Source organism: Oncorhynchus mykiss, chromosome 8 (genome assembly GCF_057628025.1).
Source record: "Oncorhynchus mykiss isolate SJ-2025 chromosome 8, ASM5762802v1, whole genome shotgun sequence".
NCBI classification, from domain to species: domain Eukaryota; kingdom Metazoa; phylum Chordata; class Actinopteri; order Salmoniformes; family Salmonidae; genus Oncorhynchus; species Oncorhynchus mykiss.
Window position 1 is genome coordinate 50,953,883 of NC_143029.1, and position 19,340 is coordinate 50,973,222.

The window sequence follows — 19,340 nt, forward strand, 5'->3', positions numbered from 1 at the left end:
ATATGTGTGACTGGTTCCGTTTCTCTTCTAGGGACACCAAGGACCCCCTGGAGTCCCGGGACCGAAAGGGATCAAGCTATACGCCCACGCTCCCTTCGATATGAAGGTATAGTCAAGCCATGTCAGACCTGGGTTCAAACACTATTTGAAATCTTTAAACTACTTTGATAATTTGCTTTAGCCCGCCTGGAGTGCGAAGTGGGTGTTTTTAAAATGATTTTCTATTGGTTTCATTGCAACAGGCAAGTTCAATAGAGCACAGCTGATGTTTTACCGTAATTTCGGGTTAACCCAGATCTAAAGTGTTCCGTAATTGGTCAGATGCTCCATTAAATTCTGGGTCCATACGTGTTAAGAGAAGAGATAAAAACGAGGATCAGAGCTGGAACGAAGAGCTCCACCCTCTCTTTGCAAGTTACAGGCAAATCTATGTCCCCTCCCCTTCAGAATTTCAAAAGATGCTAACTCCTGCAAAATCGTGATTTGTCCAACCACCGGACAGATCTACAGTACCATTTATGTTTACGTAGTCTGTCCACGAGAGATTACCAATACCACAACATTACCTTTTAGTGCCCGCAATTGTGACCTGATAATAATCTTTTTAGTGATTTAAGATTATCATTACTGTGATTAATCCATAAATACTGTGATGTGTGTGGACTAATATCTACCCTATAAGAAATCTGTATGACAAATCAGAAAACCTCACTGATTGGTGTGATGGAGGTCAGCTGACCCTCGTCTTTTCTCTCTGCAGGGAGAGATAGGTGAACTGGGTGAGAAGGGCTGTAAGGGTTCACTTGTAAGTCATCTCCTTGTTTCTCACTCCTCATGCATATCTAGCTTTTAATCATCCACAGACTGTTTTATGGGCAGAATCATCCAGTTACATTTTATTTGACAGGGTCGTGTGTGTGTGTGTGTGTGTGTGTGTGTGTGTGTGTGTGTGTGTGTGTGTGTGTGTGTGTGTGTGTGTGTGTGTGTGTGTGTGTGTGTGTGTGTGTGACAGTGTCGTTTCACTACGACATTTTAGTCTACCATATGACTCCCCTGACATAGGGAGGTTTCTTTCCATGGGTGTTATGTCACTAGAGTTGTAATGCAAACCGCTACCTCTGTCGTGACAATGGTCATCTGACATGAGCGGTCGTAAATTGACATGTTACAACGCCATCATGTTCATGTCATAGCGGTGCTATCATGTAGTGTCTCCTGGTATCCTAGCTTTAGATTCAGAAGTTTAACAGTCAATTAGATGAACTGTCCTGTCTTGACTTGTCTGTTTGTTTGTTCAATCAGCCTCTCTGTCTGCCCTCAGGGTTATGCTGGCCACATCCATTTTAAAGGAGCAAAAGGGGACCAAGGGGATGTTGGTACTGAGGTATAACACTGACTCCACATAGGGTATAAATGTAATATGAGCATTATGCCATTACACTAGGTGACTGACCTACGGAATGACAGGCGATACATGATGTTTTGACTGATGTGGTTATGATGATGAGAGTGATGGGAGGATTTCATGCCTCTGAGCAGTGTGATAGAATGAGCATGTGATGCAATGTAATAATGTGGTGTTGGTTTCGATGATTAGCTGTGAAACAGTACTAAGTGATAAGAGGACTGAGAGATGTGCCTTCTCCTTTTGGAGGACTGACTGTCATGAATTCCATTTTAGGGAAGGCCAGGGAAGGATGGGGATCGAGGACCCGCTGGATATAAGGTAGCTGTCTCTTCAACTGACCAGGAAACCCAGGTGTTGTAGTAATATCCTCGTGGATAACGGACGTCCTCACAAGTAAAACAAGGAATACTTCCCTTGTGGCGACATTTCCCAGGTCCCCATGAGGACAAAGGCTATTTTAAATTTAGGGGTTGGGTTTAGAGTTAGGATTAGAATTAGGAGATAAGCTTTAGCGTTAGGGGTTAAGGTTTCGGTTAGGATTTTGAATGGAAATCAATTTTAAGTCCCTACAAGGATAATAAAACATATTCTGTGTGTGTGTGTGTGTGTGTGTGTGTGTGTGTGTGTGTGTGTGTGTGTGTGTGTGTGTGTGTGTGTGTGTGTGTGTGTGTGTTGTGACTGTACATATAACTATGTTGATTATATGCTATTTTATTATTTTCATGTATGATTTTTTTAAATGTATTGGCCCATCCTCTTCAGAGGACAAGATAACTTACACTTTTTGCTGTTACATGTACATTCTACACACATTTTACATACATGGCACTTTTTTTACACAGTAAAAAGGAAAAGTAAAGACTATAAGGGGGAGACCTAGTCAGTTGCACAACTGAATGCATTCAAACAAAATGTGTCTTCTGCATTTAACCCATCAGTTATTTGACATACATTACATCTGGATAGATGGTATTTAAACATATCCGGTATACATTTATGTATTTATAAATATATTATAGATAATGAGCTTTTAATTTCACCTCTCAGCCCATCCCACCCATCTCCATAAGCCTCCCTCTTATGATTTCCATGTGCCATATATTTTCCAACTGTGCTGGGATGTGTTAAATAAATTCTGAACCTTTCTAATCGCGTAGTATCTACAGATGGTTAAAGATTCATATTTTTAGTAATGACAATACTGTTGATTGATTGACCATGGCTTTCCACATCTCACAACAGTGCTATTTGTAAGGTTAGAATAATTATACAGTCTTGCCCTTCAGGGGAGAAATGGGAATCACGGTTCAGCAGGTCCTGATGGAATCCCTGGACCATGGGTCAGTCATTACCGCAATTATTTTCATGTTTATAGTGTGTGTGTGTGTGTGTGTGTGTGTGTGTCTGTACAGTGCATTCAGAAAGTATTCCACATTTTGTTACTTTACAGCCCTATTCTAAAATAGATTTTTCTTAAAAAATCCCCTCATCAATCTATCGTTGTCCTGTTGGAAGGTGAATCTTCGCCCCAGTCTGATGTCCTGAGTGCTCTGAAGCAGGTTTTCATCAAGGATCTCTCTGTACTTTGCTCCGTTCATCTTTCCCTCGATCCTGACTAGTCTCCCAGTCCCTGCTGCTGAAAAGCATCCCCACAGCATGATGCTGCCACCACCATGCTTCACCATAGGGATGGTGCCAGGTTTCCTCCAGACGCTTGGCATTCAGGCCAAAGAGTTCAATCTTGGTTTCATCAGGTGCCTTTTGGAAAACTCCAAGCGGGCTGTCATGTGCCTTTTACTGAGGTGTGGCTTCCGTCTTGCCACTCTACCATAAAGGCCTGTTTGGTGGAGTGCTGCAGAGATGGTTGTCCTTCTGGAAGGTTCTCCCATCTCCACAGAGGAACTCTGGAGCTCTGTCAGAGTGACCATCGCGTTCCTGATCACATCCCTGACCAAGGCCCTTCTCCCCTGATTGCTCAGTTTGGCCGGGCGGACAGCTCTAGGAAGAGTCTTGGTGGTTCAAAACTTCTTCCATTGAAGAATGATGGAGACCACTATGTTCTTGGGGACCTTCAATGCTTCAGAAATGTTTTGTACCCTTCCCCAGATCTGTAGAGCACAATCCTGTCTCTGTGCTCTACAGACAACTCTTTAAACCTAATGCCTTGGTTTTTGATCTGACATGCACTGTCAACTGTCTGACCTTATATAAACAGGTGTGTGCCTTTCCAAATCATGTCCAATCAATTGAATTTACCAAAGGTCGAATCCAATCAAGTTGTAAAAACATCTCAAGGATGATCAATGGAGACAGGATGCACCTGAGCTCAATTTCGAGTCTCATATCAAATGGTCTGAATACTTATGTAAATAAGGTAATTATGTTTTTTAAATGTGCCTACATTTCTAAAAAAAACTGTTTTCGCTTCGTCATTGTGGGGTATTGCATTTAGATTGATGAGGAAAATATTTATTTAATCAGAATAAGGCTGTAACGTAACAAAATGTGGAAAAAGGGAAGTGGTCTGAATACTTTCCGACTGCATTGCGTGCGTGTCTGGCAATGATAGATTTTTTTTAAACGTGTCTACAGGGACAGAAAGGTGGTCAGGGTCAAGATGGGGACCCCGGTGAGGTGAGTCAATGTGCCTGAGATTTTGCCTGATAATGTCAGTATCAATATAGGTAGAGAAGTATCTCAGAGAGTGCTGATCTAGGATCAGTTTAGCATTTTAGATCATAGTGATAGGATTAGAATGACTAAGATTACATGAACTCCTACTCTGAGACGCTTTATGAACACATGCCCTGGTCTCTCTGGCCTCCCCATAGGTGACCATGATTGGCGAGGCCGTGTTTGGCTCCGGGGGTGCCAAAGGACAACAAGGGTTGGCTGGCCCTCCAGGTCCCACTGGAGTTACTGGTCCCCCAGGTACTCTACGCATATCTAGCATACACACCCTCATTGATATTCACCCTCCTATCCAATCGGACGTTGAGTAGCACTGTATAATCCCGCCGCATTCACCAACTTGACTAATAAGTGTGTCTGTATAGCTAAACATATCAACCTGTTTTCCAGGTAGCACCGGTTTCCAGGGGCCTCCTGGATCTCCAGGTAAGTGCTGATCCTCACTCATTCATTCACTCTCTCACTCATTCTCCATCATCGCAATCAAGTGTGTACACGGGCTCTATCTTCTCCTTCACAGCTCCTAACTATGGAGATGATCCCTACAATCGCGGAGCGAAGGGCCGCAGTGGACCTAAAGGGGATAAAGGAGACCAAGGACCCATCATCGACGGCGAGCCAGGCAGAGAGGGCTTTCCAGGAACAACTGGGGAAAGTGGAGACCCTGGACCCCCAGGACCATCTGGAGACTCAGGTAGACTTACTCTCCAGAAATAATGTAATGTTCACAGCTCTGATATTGTTAAATCAACCTGATCTCACAAGCTCACATTTACTTTTCACATGAGAAATGAAACAAATCTATAAATTACTCCCATTGAGATGATTAAAAATAAGGTACTTGTTTTTTTCTTATTGTAGGAAATCTTAAGGGCTTTATAGGACCTCCAGGGGAAAAGGGAGCCAAGGGCTTGACAGGCGAACAAGGGTACAGTGGCCAATATGGTTTAAAAGGTGAGCTCCCTCTGATTCTTCATGGTTTCTGATTGGATGGACATTCTGGGTCATCACTGCTTGTTGATGGGGCTGTCTACAAACCCTTCTGTCTCATTGGTGGAATTTCACCGACATTGGCATTGTGGTGTGTCACTTGGTATCAAGTGTTTGTGTCACTTTGTGTCATTGTGTCACTCTTTCTCCACTACAGGTCAGAAAGGAGAGGTCTGTAGGTTGTGTACAGGAAAAGGGTCTGGAGAGCCGGGACCCCCAGGACCCCCCGGTCAGCCTGGATTCCCAGGTAACAACACCTGCAGCATAAAAAAAAACGTTCACATAGAAATGTATTGTGTAAGGGCGTCCCGAGTGGCGCAGCGGTCTAAGGCACTGCATCGCAGTGCTAGAGGCGACACTACATATCCGGCTTGGATCACGGGCTGTACCACAACCGGCTGTGATCGGGAGTCCCATAGGGCGGCGCACAATTGGCCCAGCTTCGTCTGAGTTGGGGGAGGGTTTAACCGGGGGTACTTTACTTGGCTCATCGCGCTCTAGTGACTCCTTGTGGCAGGCCGGGCGCATGCAGGCTGACCTCGGTCGTCAGGCAAAAGTGTTTCCTCCAACACATTGGTGCGGTTGGCTTCCTGGTTAAGCAGGCGGGTGTAAAGAAGCGCGGTTTGGCGGGTCATGTTTCGCAGGATGAGACGAGATTGAAATTGAGGAGAAAAAGGGGGTAAAATACATACCCAAAACATTTTTATTGTGTAGAACAAAACTGATTGTCTGTCACATAGAACGGGGGATAGTGTCAGCTCTTCATTATATTTCTACCTGTAACAATCAGAGTCCATTTGAATACACCCTCGTCTCACAGGCTTTAATGCAGGACCAGGGCCCAAAGGAGAGCCAGGATTCAAAGGCCCATCAGGACCACCTGGTCAACCGGTAAGACTACCTACATAATTACTCCACTATACAGATACTGAATGCTATTTTATTTTACTTTGCAATGTTACTGTGACACTGCCTGGGGTTTTTGCAGTTATATTATTTCCATAGTGACACCTCTTCCTTTGTAGCGTTGCTTAGATCAGTGGTTCCCAAACTTTTTTGAACTGTTACACTTCCCCATAAATGTATGTATTGCCCGCCATCTCATCGGATCTATACTGCAAATCATCTATTTTCTGCGACAAACATTTTAATAGATGAAATAGGGTTTATTTGAAATATAGTTTGCCTTATAAGAGCGTCCCGCAATCCTCGCCAGAAAGAAAGAAGCTCCAGTAAAATAGGTCTTTAGTTTTGAAAGGTTTGAGCTTGAGACCAGTGGTTCTATGCGTTGTAAAGGTGCAACCATGGGCTCAAAGCCAAATACTCCGTTTTTTTCTATAGCAAATCTGGGCTGTGGTACAACTAAGGCTAATTAGACTTGCCTGTGGTAATGATTCTCACAAGCAAAAAATTATACAAATGACTTTTCTCGTGATGCGCGCCCCTCAAATGATACAAATGTAACAGCCTGAGCGAATTGGACTTGAAACAACGATACAGGTGTAACCATGTGCCATTCAATTTATTGTCTGAGCGGCACTGGTGCTCCCAATTCAAAATGCCATGTGCATTCCACAGGTCACTTTTCTAAGTGTTCAAAAAAATGATCAATATTAGGAAATGTTTTGCAGCACACCTGAGCTCGTCAAGGCACACCAGTGTGCCACAGCACACCGGTTGAAAACCACTGGTTCAGATCTTGTATCCATGTTGTTGGTAGGATACCATATAATTGGTGTTGCTTGGGTACTGTATCCATGGTGCTGCTGGTATACTGTATCCATGGTGTTGCTAGGATACTGTATCTATGGTATTGCTGCAATAATTTGTTGAAGGCTTCTGGGTTACCGTATCCATGACAACTCCTGTCTGTCTTACAGGGTCCCCACGGCCCCTCAGGTGTTCCAGGGCCCCCAGGGATGAAGGGAAATCCAGGTTCCCACAACCACCACGGGATAAAGGGAGAGAAAGGATCCCCAGGACTAGCTGGCAGATCGGGGAAGGACGGAAATCACGGGAACACTGGCTTCCCTGGACGCAAGGGCCAACGAGGCCCTAAGGGTGATCCGGTGAGGATTTTCAATAGCTACTTTTTTTCTGAAATGCAAATGATTTGAATGCATTTTTAGGTTCTTTAAACTGAAGTAAATTTGTAATTTGGGTGTACTGTCCCTTTAAAGGGGGGCTGAGCTTACTGATTTGGTCTTGATGTTTAGCATGCTCATTAAGAAATGCTAGCGGACATGACTGAAGCCAAACGTAAATTATCTTGGGGGCGTGGTTTCATGTGGAAAAAAAGGCTAATGGAGAGGAAAGTGAAGCTAGCTTTGCTATGGAGAAAAGTTTTGAAGTTGAAGACTTCTCCTGTCGTGGAATATTCTAATCAAGTGAGAGAGACTTTCTAATTTCTTCAAACAATCATCTTTATTTAATATTGATTAATTATTGCAACGATGAAGCTGGTCGACCGCACACTCTTAAGTGTGTTGCAGAGAGTTTAACCTCACCGACAATCCTGGTTCTTATATAAACTCAGCAAACAAAGAAACGTCCTCTCACTATCAACTGTGTTAATTTTCAGCAAACTTAACATGTGTGAATATTTTTATGAACCTAGCAAGATTCAACAACTGAGACATAAACTGAACAAATTCTACAGACATGTGGCTAACATAAATTGAATAATGTGTCCCTGAACAAAGGGGGGTCAAAATCAAAAGTAACAGTGTGGCCACCAGCTGCATTAAGTACTGCAGTGCATCTCCTCCTCATGGACTGCACCAGATTTGCTGTGAGATGTTACCCCACTCTTCCACCAAGTCACCTGCAAGTTCCCGGACATTTCTGGGGGGAATGGCCCTAGTCCTCACCCTCCGATCCAACAGGTCCCAGACGTGCTCAATGGGATTGAGATCCGGGCTCTTGGTGCCTAGATTATTATATATGTGTGTGTGTGTGTAATTATATATGCTTAATAAAGAGAATAGATTCAGGCCGGTGACACCATTACTATGAAACTGCCAGCTGTGTACGTTGCTGAATGCTTGCTCACAAGTGTTGTTATTTTCTGCCAGAGCCATATTATATATTTTTGATTGATGTATTTTTTAACTAGACAAGTCAGTTGAGAAAAAATATTATTATTTACAATGACAGCCTAGGAACAGTGGGTTTACTGCCTTGTTCAGGGGTAGATCGACATACTCTTGTCAGCTCAGGGATTCGATCTAGAAACCTTTCGGTTTCTGGCCCAACGCTCTAACCACTAGACTACCTGCCGTTCCTTAGCAGTATCAGTATCAAATAATTTATCAAACTAAATATAAATGTTGATATTAGTTAGCAGGGGTCTTTACTTCAACATTATTGTGTTTTGATGGATTTCCAATAGGGTTAGGGTTAGGGTTAGGGTTAGGGTTAGACCTCTGGTAGACCCCTTTTCCATCTGTTTGACTTGAAATCAAAGCCTTTGCTAATGCCCGATTTTTTTTTTCGGGGGAATATGGTTGAAAAATGTATCTATGCCTTCATTTTCCAAAAATATAGTCTCTTAGCTTTTCATTTGAAGCCCAATTTGACATTTTCCAATTAACTTTACATTTTGGTGCTAATGGGTCCTTTTACGTGGAAATGACACTTTCTGAATGTTCAACATTTGTTACTGTGAAGCAGTAATGTTATGCCAACTAATGTTTTGTGAAGAACTGATGTTTGATGACGGATTGAGGTTATAGTCTGTCCCCTCTGCCAGTACTATGGGCCGACGGGTCTGAAGGGAGATGTTGGTGTCCCAGGCCCTCCCGGACCACAGGGATACCAAGGACCAGATGGGTTGCCAGGTCCAGTAGGCATAGGACCTCTTGGCCACCCAGGATCCAAAGGCAATAGTGGGGTACCAGGTCTACCTGGCATAGCTGGCTACCCAGGTAAAGCAAAACACTTGCATGCACACACCACCTCTCATTGAAGCCATGAAGTACCCCAGCAGACCGGGGTACTGCAAGCTGTTGTTTTTTCGAAAGCAGAATCCTCCCCTATAGTCAATGTGAATTGCAATCATCTTGGGCAATATTTGTGTAAATAAACAACAAATGTGAAGACAATCATGGAAACAATAATTACTTCTATTACACCAGAACAGTCAGAAGTGTACATACACTTAGGGTGGAGTCATTAAAACTTGTTTTTCAACCACTCCACAAATGTCTTGTTAATTAACAAACTAGTTTTGGCAAGTCAGTCAGGACATCTACTTTGTGCATGACACAAGTAATTTTTCCAATAATTGTTTACAGACAGATTATTTAACTTATAATTCACTGTAGCACTATTCCAGTTGGTCAGAAATTTACATACACTAAGTTAACTGCCTTTAAATAGATTGGAAAATTCCAGAAAATTATATCATGGCTTTAGAAGCTTCAAATTGACATCATTTGAGTCAATTGAAGGTTTACCTGTGGATGTATTTCAAGGCCTAGCTTCAAACTCATCATGAGAAAATCAAAAGAAATCAGCCAAGACCACAAGTCTGGTTCATCCTTGGGAGCAATTTCCAAACGCCTGTTGGTACCACGTTCATCAACAACAAACAATAGTACGCAAGTATAAACACCATGGGACCACGCAGCCGTCATACCGCTCAGGAAAGAGACGCGTTCTGTCTTCTAGAGATGAACATACTTTGGGGCAAAAGTACAAATCAATCCCAAATCAACAGCAAAGGACCTTGTGAAGATGCTGGAGGAAACTATATCCACAGTAAAACAAGTCCTATATCGACATAACCTGAAAGGCCGCTCAGCAAGGAAGAAGCCACGCTCCAAACCCGCCATAAAAAATCCAGATTACGATTTGCAACTGCACATGGGGACAAAGATCATACTTTTGGAGAAATGTCCTCTAGTCTGATGAAACAAAAATAGAACTGTGTGGCCATCATGACAATCGTTATGTCTGGAGGAAAAAGGGGGAGCCTTGCAAGCCGAAAAACACCATCCCAACCTTGAAGCACGGGGTGGCAGCATCATGTTGTGGGGGTGCTTTGCTGCACGAGGGACTGGTGAACTTCACTAAATAGATGGCATCATGAGGAGGGGAAATTATGTATATATATTGAAGCAACATCTCAAGACATCAGTTAAAGTTAAAGCTTTAAAGCTTGGTCGCAAATGGGTCTTCCAAATGGACAATGACCCCAAGCATACTTTCAAAGTTGTGGCAAAATGTCTTAACCTCTGGGATATTTGGGACGCGGTAGCGTCCCACCTCAACAACAGCCAGTGAAAGTGCAGGGCACCAAATTCAAGACAACAGAAATCTCATAATTAAAATTCCTCAAGCATACAACTATTTTACACAATTTTAAAGATAAACTTCTCGTTAATCCAGCCACAGTGTCTGATTTCAAAAAGGCTTTACGGCGAATTATTTGATGAACTTCATCAGGTGACACTCATAGGACTTCATGTTACACAATACATCTATGTTTTGTTCGATAAAGTTCATATTTATATCCAAAAATCTGAGTTTATATCGGCATGTTATGTTCAGTAGTTCCAAAACATCTGGTCATTTTGAGAGCCACATCGATTTACAGAAATACTCATCATAAATGCTGATGAAAATACAATTGTTATACATGGAACTTTAGATAAACTTCTCCTTAACCTTTCTGATCTCCCCATCCCGGATCCGGGATCGTGAATACAGACTCAAGCTCATTACCATAACGCAACGTTAACTATTCATGAAAATCGCAAATGAAATGAAATAAATATGCTAGCTCTCAAGCTTAGCCTTTTGTTAACAACACTGTCATCTCAGATTTTCAAAATATGCTTCTCAACCATTGCAAAACAAGCATTTGTGTAACAGTATTGATGGCTACCGTAGCATTTAGCATTAGCATTCAGCTGGCAACATTTACACAAAAAAACAGAAAAGCATTCAAATAAAATAATTTACCTTTGAAGAACTTCAGATGTTTTCAATGAGAAGACTCTCAGATAGCAAATGTTCAGTTTTTCCTGAAAGATTATTTGTTTAGGACAAATCGCTCCGTTTTCTGCGTCACGTTTAGCTATGAAAAAACCCCTGTATCCAGGATTGTGTAAATCTATCAGCAAGCTCATTAGCATAACACAACGTTAACTATTTATGAAAATCGCAAATGAAATGAAATAAATATGCCATCTCTCAAGCTTAGCCTTTTGTAAACAACACTGTCATCTCAGATTTTCAAAATATGCTTCTCAACCATAGGAAAACAATCATTTGTGTAAAAGTAGCTAGCTAGCGTTAGCATTTAGCGTTAGCATTAGCGTTAGCATCCAGCACGCAACATTAACAAAAACATAAAAGCCTTCAAATAAAATCATTTACCTTTGAAGAACTTCTGATGTTTTCAATGAGGATACTCTCAGTTAGATAGCAGATGCTCAGTTTTTCCAAAAAGATTCCTTGTGTATTAGAAATATCTCCGTTTTATACATCACATTTGGCTACCAAAAGAAATCTGAAAATTCAGTCCTCAAAACGCGAACTTTTTTCCAAATTAACTCCATAATATCGACTGAAAACATGGCAAACGTTGTTTAGAATCAATCATCAAGGTGTTTTTCACATATCTCTTCATTGATACATCGTTCTTGGACACATGCTTTCTCCCCTGAATCAAATGGTAAAGTAGAAGCAGCTGGCAATTGCGCACCGAATTCGACGCAGGACACCAGGCGGACACTTGGAAAATGTAGTCTCTTATGGTCAATCTTCCAATGATATGCCTACAAATACGTCACAATGCTGCTAAGACCTTGGGCGAACGACAGAAAGTGTAGGCTCATTCCTTGCGCAATCACAGCCATATAAGGAGACAATGGAAAACAGAGCTTCAGAAATTCTGCTAATTCCTGGTTGATGCATCATCTTGGTTTCGCCTGTAGAATGAGTTCTGGGGCACTTACAGACAAAATCTTTGCAGATTCTGAAACTTCAGAGTGTTTTCTTTCCAAAACTGTCAAGAATATGCATAGTCGAGCATCTTTTCGTAACAAAATATCGCGCTTAAAACTGGAACGTTTTTTATCCAAAAATGAAATAGCGCCCCTAGAGCTCTAACAGGTTAATGCAACCGCTGTGTCAGATTTCAAAAAAGCTTTACCGAAAAAGCACACCATGAAATAGTACAGTGCTCAGACAACAAAACATCCAAACAGAAATCCGCCATGTTGTGCAGTCAACAGAAGTCAGAAATAGCATTATAAATATTCACTTACCTTTGATGATCTTCATCAGAATGCACTCCCAGGAATCCCAGTTCCACGATAAATGTTTGATTTGTTCGATAAAGTCCATCATTTATGTCCAAAGACCTCCTTTTTGTTTGCGCGTTTAGTACACAATCCAAACTCACGACGCGCAGGCAAGTCCAAGCGAAAGTTCAGACAAAAAGTTATATTACAGTTCGTAAAAACATGTCAAACTAAGTATAGAATCAATCTTTAGGATGTTTTTATTATAAATCTTCAATAATGTTCCAACCGGAGAATTCCTTTGTCTGTAGAACTGCAATGGAACGCAAGCTAACTCTCACGTGAACGCGCGTGGTCAGCTCATGGCACTCTACCAGACCTCTGACTCATTCAGCTCCCATTCCCCCCTCCTTCACAGTAGAAGCCTCAAACAAGGTTCTAAAGACTGTTGACATATAGTGGAAGCCGTAGGAAGTGCAATATGACCCCATAGACACTGTATATTCGATAGGCAATGACTTGAAAAACTACAAACCTCAGATTTCCCACTTCCTGGTTGGATTTTTTCTCAGGTTTTTGCCTGCCAAATTAGTTATGTTGTACTCACAGACATCATTCAAACAGTTTTAGAGACTTCAGAGTGTTTTCTATCCTAATTTACTAATTATATGCATATTCTAGTTTTTATGGCTGAGTAGCCGGCAGTTTATTCTGGGCACCTTTTTATCCAAGCTACCCAATACTGCCCCCAGTCTTAAAGAAGTTAAGGACAACAAAGTCAAGGTATTGGAGTGGCCATCACAAAGCCCTGACCCCAATCCCATAGAAAATATGTGGGCAGAACTGAAAAAGCGTGTGCGAGCAAGGAGGCCTACAAACCTGACTCAGTTATACCAGATCTGTCAGTAGGAATGGGCCAAAATTCACCAAACTTCATGTGGGAAGCTTGTGGAAGTCTACCTGAAACAAATCGTTTAAAGGCAATGCTACCATATACTAATTGAGTGTATGTAAACATCTAACTTACTGGGAATGTGATGAAAGAAATACAAGCTGAAATAAATCATTCTCTCTACTATTATTCTGACATTTCACATTCTTAAAAATAAAGTGGTGATCCTAACAGGCCTATGACTTTTACAAAGATTAAATGTCAGAAATTGTGGAAAAACTGAGTTTAAATATATTTGGCTAAGATGTATGTAAACTTCCAATTTCAACTGTATGTCCTTCAATTATATATTTTTTTAATGCAGGATAATTTAGTGGCTAATAGCAGCAGCTTGCAGTACCCAGGTCGACCAACTTGAGATATTCAATGAGGGGGCAACATAGTGCTAGCCCGCAATGTCGCTTCCTGGAGTAGCTCAAACGCATGTTATGTCTTGAAAATCTCCCCCATGAGACGCCATCTTAGTCACTAAAATTGACTTACTTAGCTTCAAATGCGCTATTGAGTCTTTGCATAGGAATGAATGGTGTCACGTGATCTATGGTTTTGACCATTCATATACAGTCCATGGCTCACACATACACTTGTACCACATTTGAGCCTCCTTTTCGTATATTATACTCTTTAATTGTGTGCGTGTCTATGATGACTGTCTTCCTGATAATTGCCCCTATTTATGCTGATGGTCTGACCCAATGTCCCCCCCCCCCCCTCTATCCCCACCAGGTCAGAAAGGTGAGCCCAGCAAAAGAGTGGCTTACCAGGGAGTCCCAGGCCCACCAGGACAGATGGGTCTGCCTGGGTTACAGGGCCCCCCAGGTGAGCAACCAAAATGGGGCCCTAACCACAGCATGAGAGGGGTGGCTGGAGGTCTATACTACGCTGAGCTTGGTGGCATTTCCAAACCGATATGCTTTATTACAACGGTTAAACGGAGCAAATCATCTTTGGTTCCAGGCCACTCCGACCCAAATTGAAGTTTGCTTTTAGTAGCTTTACTGCCATTAGCACCTGACAAAGACCTTTGTGGTCAAAACATGATAGGAAATAAACATTGAGTTGAGTTTGTCCACACAGGTCCTCGTGGTAGTGTTGGTTTACATGGAGTACATGGTTACCAGGGGGAGAAAGGAGACAGTGGTGGATTCTCCACCCTGGGAGGACGAGGACCCACTGGAACGAAAGGTGAGTCATGCCTACATCTCTTTTAAATATGCATTTTAAATTGTATTCAAGTTTTTTCCAAAATGTTACATCCAGTTACTGGTGAATGTATGTGTGTGTGCATTTGTTAGTAGGACTTGTGTTGCTGTCTGTCTCCTAGGTGACAAAGGGCACCCGGGACCCCCAGGTACCTCTGGAAGCGGCTACCCTGGACGACCCGGCACACTGGGAATCCCTGGGGTTCCAGGGTCAAAGGTCAGTACTGAACACCAAACCTGCCATGTTTGTCTGTCGATCTATGTCTGTCATTACCCATCCATCCACCCACCATTCCATATAGTCTTCAAAATTCCCTCAGTTGTTCCATCCATCCCACTAACCATTATGCATCCTTCCATCTACTTTCAGGGTGATGTTGGGTTTGGGGCCCCAGCTCCAGTCGGCCCTAAAGGTTTCCAAGGTGGTGTTGGGGACCGGGGACCTCCAGGAGACCCAGGGCTACTGGGACGACCAGGGAATCCAGGACCAATAGGCCTCAATGGGTCACCAGGCCCCAAAGGTACTTACTGTACACACAGATGGACACAGAGATAGGACAGGGCAGACAATACTCAGACACGGGATGGGCATGGGACACACACACACAGATACAGACGTGGGACACACCCACATTTTGCAAACTCTGGCGGCTTCTATCACACACTTCACTTAAGCTCTCTGAACAATTTCATCCACACTCAACAGCATACACAGAGATGCATTTACATACTGGTGCATATACTCCCAAAGCAGTTATGGCCTTGTCTGTTTGTAGGAAGTAAAGGTGGGGTAGGTTCCCAAGGACCACCTGGTTACGCACATACTGACTGTACAGGAGCCACAACCGGACCACCTGGTCCGCCAGGACCAGCAGGCAGACCCGGACCTCCAGGTGAGCCCGTGGAGCCTGCTAATGTCCCCACACCATGTCAGAAAATACATCTTTCTCCAAGGCATTTCACTCAGTTTCTTTCATTCTTGATTATTCTTATGTGGCTTCTTCCGGTTGTCTTCTCTCTTCCTTCTCTTTCACCACTGTGTGCACCATGTGATTTCAACATGGATAATTGGGTAATATTTGGTTGAGACATTGATCAATCAGATTACAATCTATATTCACCCATTCAAAAAGACAGCCACAAGATAGTTGCATTTCCACTGTGTTATCACTGTGCTTTCAAACATCTAAAAGCACCACCAAATTCCAATGGGGAAACAATGTCAGATTTTTGGTAAAATTGTCACCCAAATGTCTATCACTGCGATTTCAACCATTTTAAAAGCCCAGCAAAGTTCAAATGGGAATACATTGTCAGATACTTTCATTATTTATATGACAGATTGTGTTGTCGCTGTGCTTAATCTAATAGCATAACCAAATGACTTCGATTACAGTTGAGGTTACATTAAAAGTACATGGTGCAAGTGATCAGATTATTACAGCAAGTGTGAAGATCGTGTGCTGGAATTTTTTTATGTCTGTGCTTTTCTAATAACTAATTTCTGTGTCCTATTCATGTGCTTTTCTATTAACTGTTTTCTGTGATCATGCAAGTGACTGACTGTACAAATCCTCACTATCAGTAGCTGGCAGTATGCCCAGACCTTTGTTTTTAGAACAAAAGAAATCTCAGTGTCAAGGTCTCAGCTTAGAGAGAAGAAGACTCGGGAGGTATTGGTCTGTCACATGTTATGAAACAAAATAGTAATGATGAATTAATTATGCTAAATCATGTGAATATAACTTGTCTGTGTATAGCTGTATATAAGACAACTGCTGGGACTGCCCCAGCAGAGCTCCTGATTGACGTGTACTATGGTGCATTGAGTTGGTTGGAACCTCTCCAGCGCGCTGATAATAAAGGATGATTCATTTAAGATTGACTTCGAGTGTCCCTGGGCGTAATTTCCACGACATGGTGTTGAATTTCCAAAACAATCTCCACAGACCTGCGATGACCTATGCATGCTATTTTGAACATTCACGCTTTATATGATTACATCAGAAGAAATGTATAGCTAGTGACCTTAAAATGAGTAACACATCCATGGTCACATTTTAAGGTTTAATGTTACATTAGTGCGTTTGTAAGATAGCCTTAACTTTAGGCTGGTCACTATACTATAAAAGTAATATTGAATTGTGTTTGGTTGACAAACGCAACTAAATATAATTATTTAACTGAGATTTATCTACTGCTTGGATAGTTCCACCTGTGTCACTGACTAATTAATTCCAGTGTCTCTACAAATTAATAATTGATATGTTGGATTCACGTTTCCATCTCAACCAAAACTCTGTTAAAAAATAGGATCAAATCACATTTTAAATGCACTTTAAAAAGGTTCATTGTATTTAGTCCTATACTTTAACTTAGATTTTTGGTCGAGAGGGAGACATGTATCCAACATAATTTATTCATTGTAGACAAAATGGAATTAAAGCCAGACTACATCAGTGGCACAGATGAAACTATCCAAGCAGAAGAAACATCTCCGTCAAATGTTGATATCTGGTTGTATTTACAACCAAACGTAATTCTATCAGGAATCAAAGTAAGACCCAGATGCAGACTGTCGAAGTAACAATATTTAATGTTCCAACAGGGACAAGCAGAAGACAGGTCAAGGCAGGCAGAGGTCGGTAATCCAGAGGAAGGCAGAGGTACAGGTCGGCGGGCAGGTTCAGGGTCGGGGGCAGGCAGAGGTACAGGTCGGCGGGCAGGTTCAGGGTCGGGGGCAGGCAGAGGTCGGTAATCCAGAGGAAGGCAGAGGTACAGGTCGGCGGGCAGGTTCAGGGTCGGGGGCAGGCAGAGTGGTCAGGCAGGCGGACACAGAGACTAGAAAACATGCAAGGGTCAAAACCAGGAGGACTAGCAAAGAGAAATAGAAAGCAGGAGCAAGGGAAAAACGCTGGTAGACTTGAAAACATACAAGACGAACTGGCCCAGAGAGACAGGAAACACAGGGATGAATACACTGGGGGAAACAAGCGACACCAGGAGGGGGTGGAGACAATAACGAGACAGGTGAAACAGATCAGGGCGTGACAAATTCAACATCACTACATTTAAAATCAACCAGAGCTTGACATCCTAGTCCTATTGTATTGTCTATTTGTAGTTGAATTGAAACAATAGCTGTTGATGACTGCAAATGCTATATAGCATCAAATGCTATATATTTTAATAGCATCATTGATGAAAAGAGTGATCAAGAATGGTTACATTTAATTTGCTCTGTTAAAGCTACCCTTTGGAATGACTTCAATAGCAACAGTAAATCTGTTTAGTTTTTAAGTAGCGATCTCGCAACAATCATTCTCACAATAGAACGTTGGTAATAGTCATTGACAAATATAAATCATTTAGCAGGGATTGGATTAAGAACCTGGATAGGAGACCAAAGGGTGCCCAGACTATAGTTTTTTTTTGTTTTTTTTTGATAATGGATATAACGTTGAAGATCTGACATTGTTTTAAAAGTACAAATTCAACATATTTTATTCAAGGTTTTTCTATGTTTAAATTTGGTTAGCATGATGACAATCCTGTGGTTGAAATTTCACCCTCAAAACAAAAGTTTATGTTGATTACTTTTTAAAATCCACTGTCTATTCCATGTAGATTCCACATCACAATACGTTGTCAAATTACATTGTTTGGCTCTCATCCACTAATCGACCACTGTCCCTCCCCTCACCCAGGTTTAAATGGACCGACGGGTGCGCTTGGGGCCCCTGGCGCTCCAGGTTTTGGACGTTCAGGCCCGACTGGTGACCCTGGGCCCCCTGGGGTCTCCGGACCCGGAGTGCAGGGACTAGATGGACAGAAGGGAGGCAGAGGGAGAGATGGGTTAACAGGCACACCAGGTACATTAACAGAACGGACACATTCAACACATTGGTAACACTTCAACGCTAACAGATATAATGTGCTAAGATATGTTATAAGCATGTATGAGCATTTATATTATACTGTGTTATTATATGGATGAGCAAAGTTACAGTGGTCTCAAATCAAAGAATGTTCTTGTCTATGTAATGTCTGTCCCTGTTTGTTGTTTGTGTCTGATGCATCCCCATAGCCCTAATAGGAAATGCACCTAGGGGACAAATGTGTCTGGTTACAGGATTCTAGGCTTGTTGTAATTTTTTGACAAAAACTGTTCTTTACATTTTATAAAAGTACAGTTGGAGCTTCAAAATAGTATATCATACACTGCAATTTGAGAAAGTAATGGGAAAGTAATGCTGCTTTGAAAATGTAAAAACGGGTTTACCAACTTTTGAGATCAAATGTTTTATAAACTGAACAAAAATATAAACGCAACATGAAATAATTTCAAAGATTTTACAGAGTTACAGTTCATATAAGGAAATCAGTCAATTGAAATATATTCCTTAGGCCCTAGTCTATGGATTTCACATGACTGGGAAACACAGATATGCATCTGTTGGCTCACAAATATATATTTTTTTAAAGGTAGGGGCGTGGATCAGAAAACCAGTCAGTATCTGGTGTGATCACCATTTGCCTCATACAGCTCAGCACATCTCCTTTGCATAAGGTTTATCAGGCTGCTGATTTGTGGCCTGAGGAATGTTGTCCCAATCCTCTTCAATGGCTGTGTAAAATTGCTGGATGTTGGTGGGAACTGGAACACGCTGTCGTACAGCATCCTAAACATGCTCAATGGGTGACATGTCTGGTGAGGCTGCAGACCAGGGAAGAACTGGGAAATGTTCAGCTTCCAAGAAATGTGAACAGATCCTTGCGAAATGGGGCTGTGCATTGTCATACTGAAACATGAGGTGATGGCGGCAGATGAACGGCACGACAAT

The 19,340-nt window shown here is 42.0% G+C and overlaps 1 protein-coding gene across 3 annotated transcripts in view; it reads left to right on the forward strand.

Annotated features, from left to right (window-relative positions):
* LOC110530010 (uncharacterized) overlaps positions 1 to 19,340 on the forward strand; it is a 76,475-nt gene that overhangs the window by 35,400 nt on the left and 21,735 nt on the right. For all 3 annotated transcript variants that reach the window (XM_036985556.2, XM_090181856.1, XM_036985555.2), the window contains exons 13-32: positions 32 to 106; positions 761 to 805; positions 1,322 to 1,384; positions 1,682 to 1,726; positions 2,695 to 2,748; positions 4,001 to 4,042; positions 4,240 to 4,339; positions 4,490 to 4,525; positions 4,620 to 4,793; positions 4,961 to 5,053; positions 5,247 to 5,336; positions 5,910 to 5,980; positions 6,970 to 7,158; positions 8,841 to 9,015; positions 14,021 to 14,113; positions 14,372 to 14,479; positions 14,619 to 14,713; positions 14,867 to 15,017; positions 15,273 to 15,389; positions 18,204 to 18,368. In XM_036985556.2, coding sequence (XP_036841451.2) covers positions 32 to 106; positions 761 to 805; positions 1,322 to 1,384; positions 1,682 to 1,726; positions 2,695 to 2,748; positions 4,001 to 4,042; positions 4,240 to 4,339; positions 4,490 to 4,525; positions 4,620 to 4,793; positions 4,961 to 5,053; positions 5,247 to 5,336; positions 5,910 to 5,980; positions 6,970 to 7,158; positions 8,841 to 9,015; positions 14,021 to 14,113; positions 14,372 to 14,479; positions 14,619 to 14,713; positions 14,867 to 15,017; positions 15,273 to 15,389; positions 18,204 to 18,368 — 1,981 coding nt within the window. The remainder of the gene's footprint in view (positions 1 to 31; positions 107 to 760; positions 806 to 1,321; positions 1,385 to 1,681; positions 1,727 to 2,694; positions 2,749 to 4,000; positions 4,043 to 4,239; positions 4,340 to 4,489; positions 4,526 to 4,619; positions 4,794 to 4,960; positions 5,054 to 5,246; positions 5,337 to 5,909; positions 5,981 to 6,969; positions 7,159 to 8,840; positions 9,016 to 14,020; positions 14,114 to 14,371; positions 14,480 to 14,618; positions 14,714 to 14,866; positions 15,018 to 15,272; positions 15,390 to 18,203; positions 18,369 to 19,340) is intronic.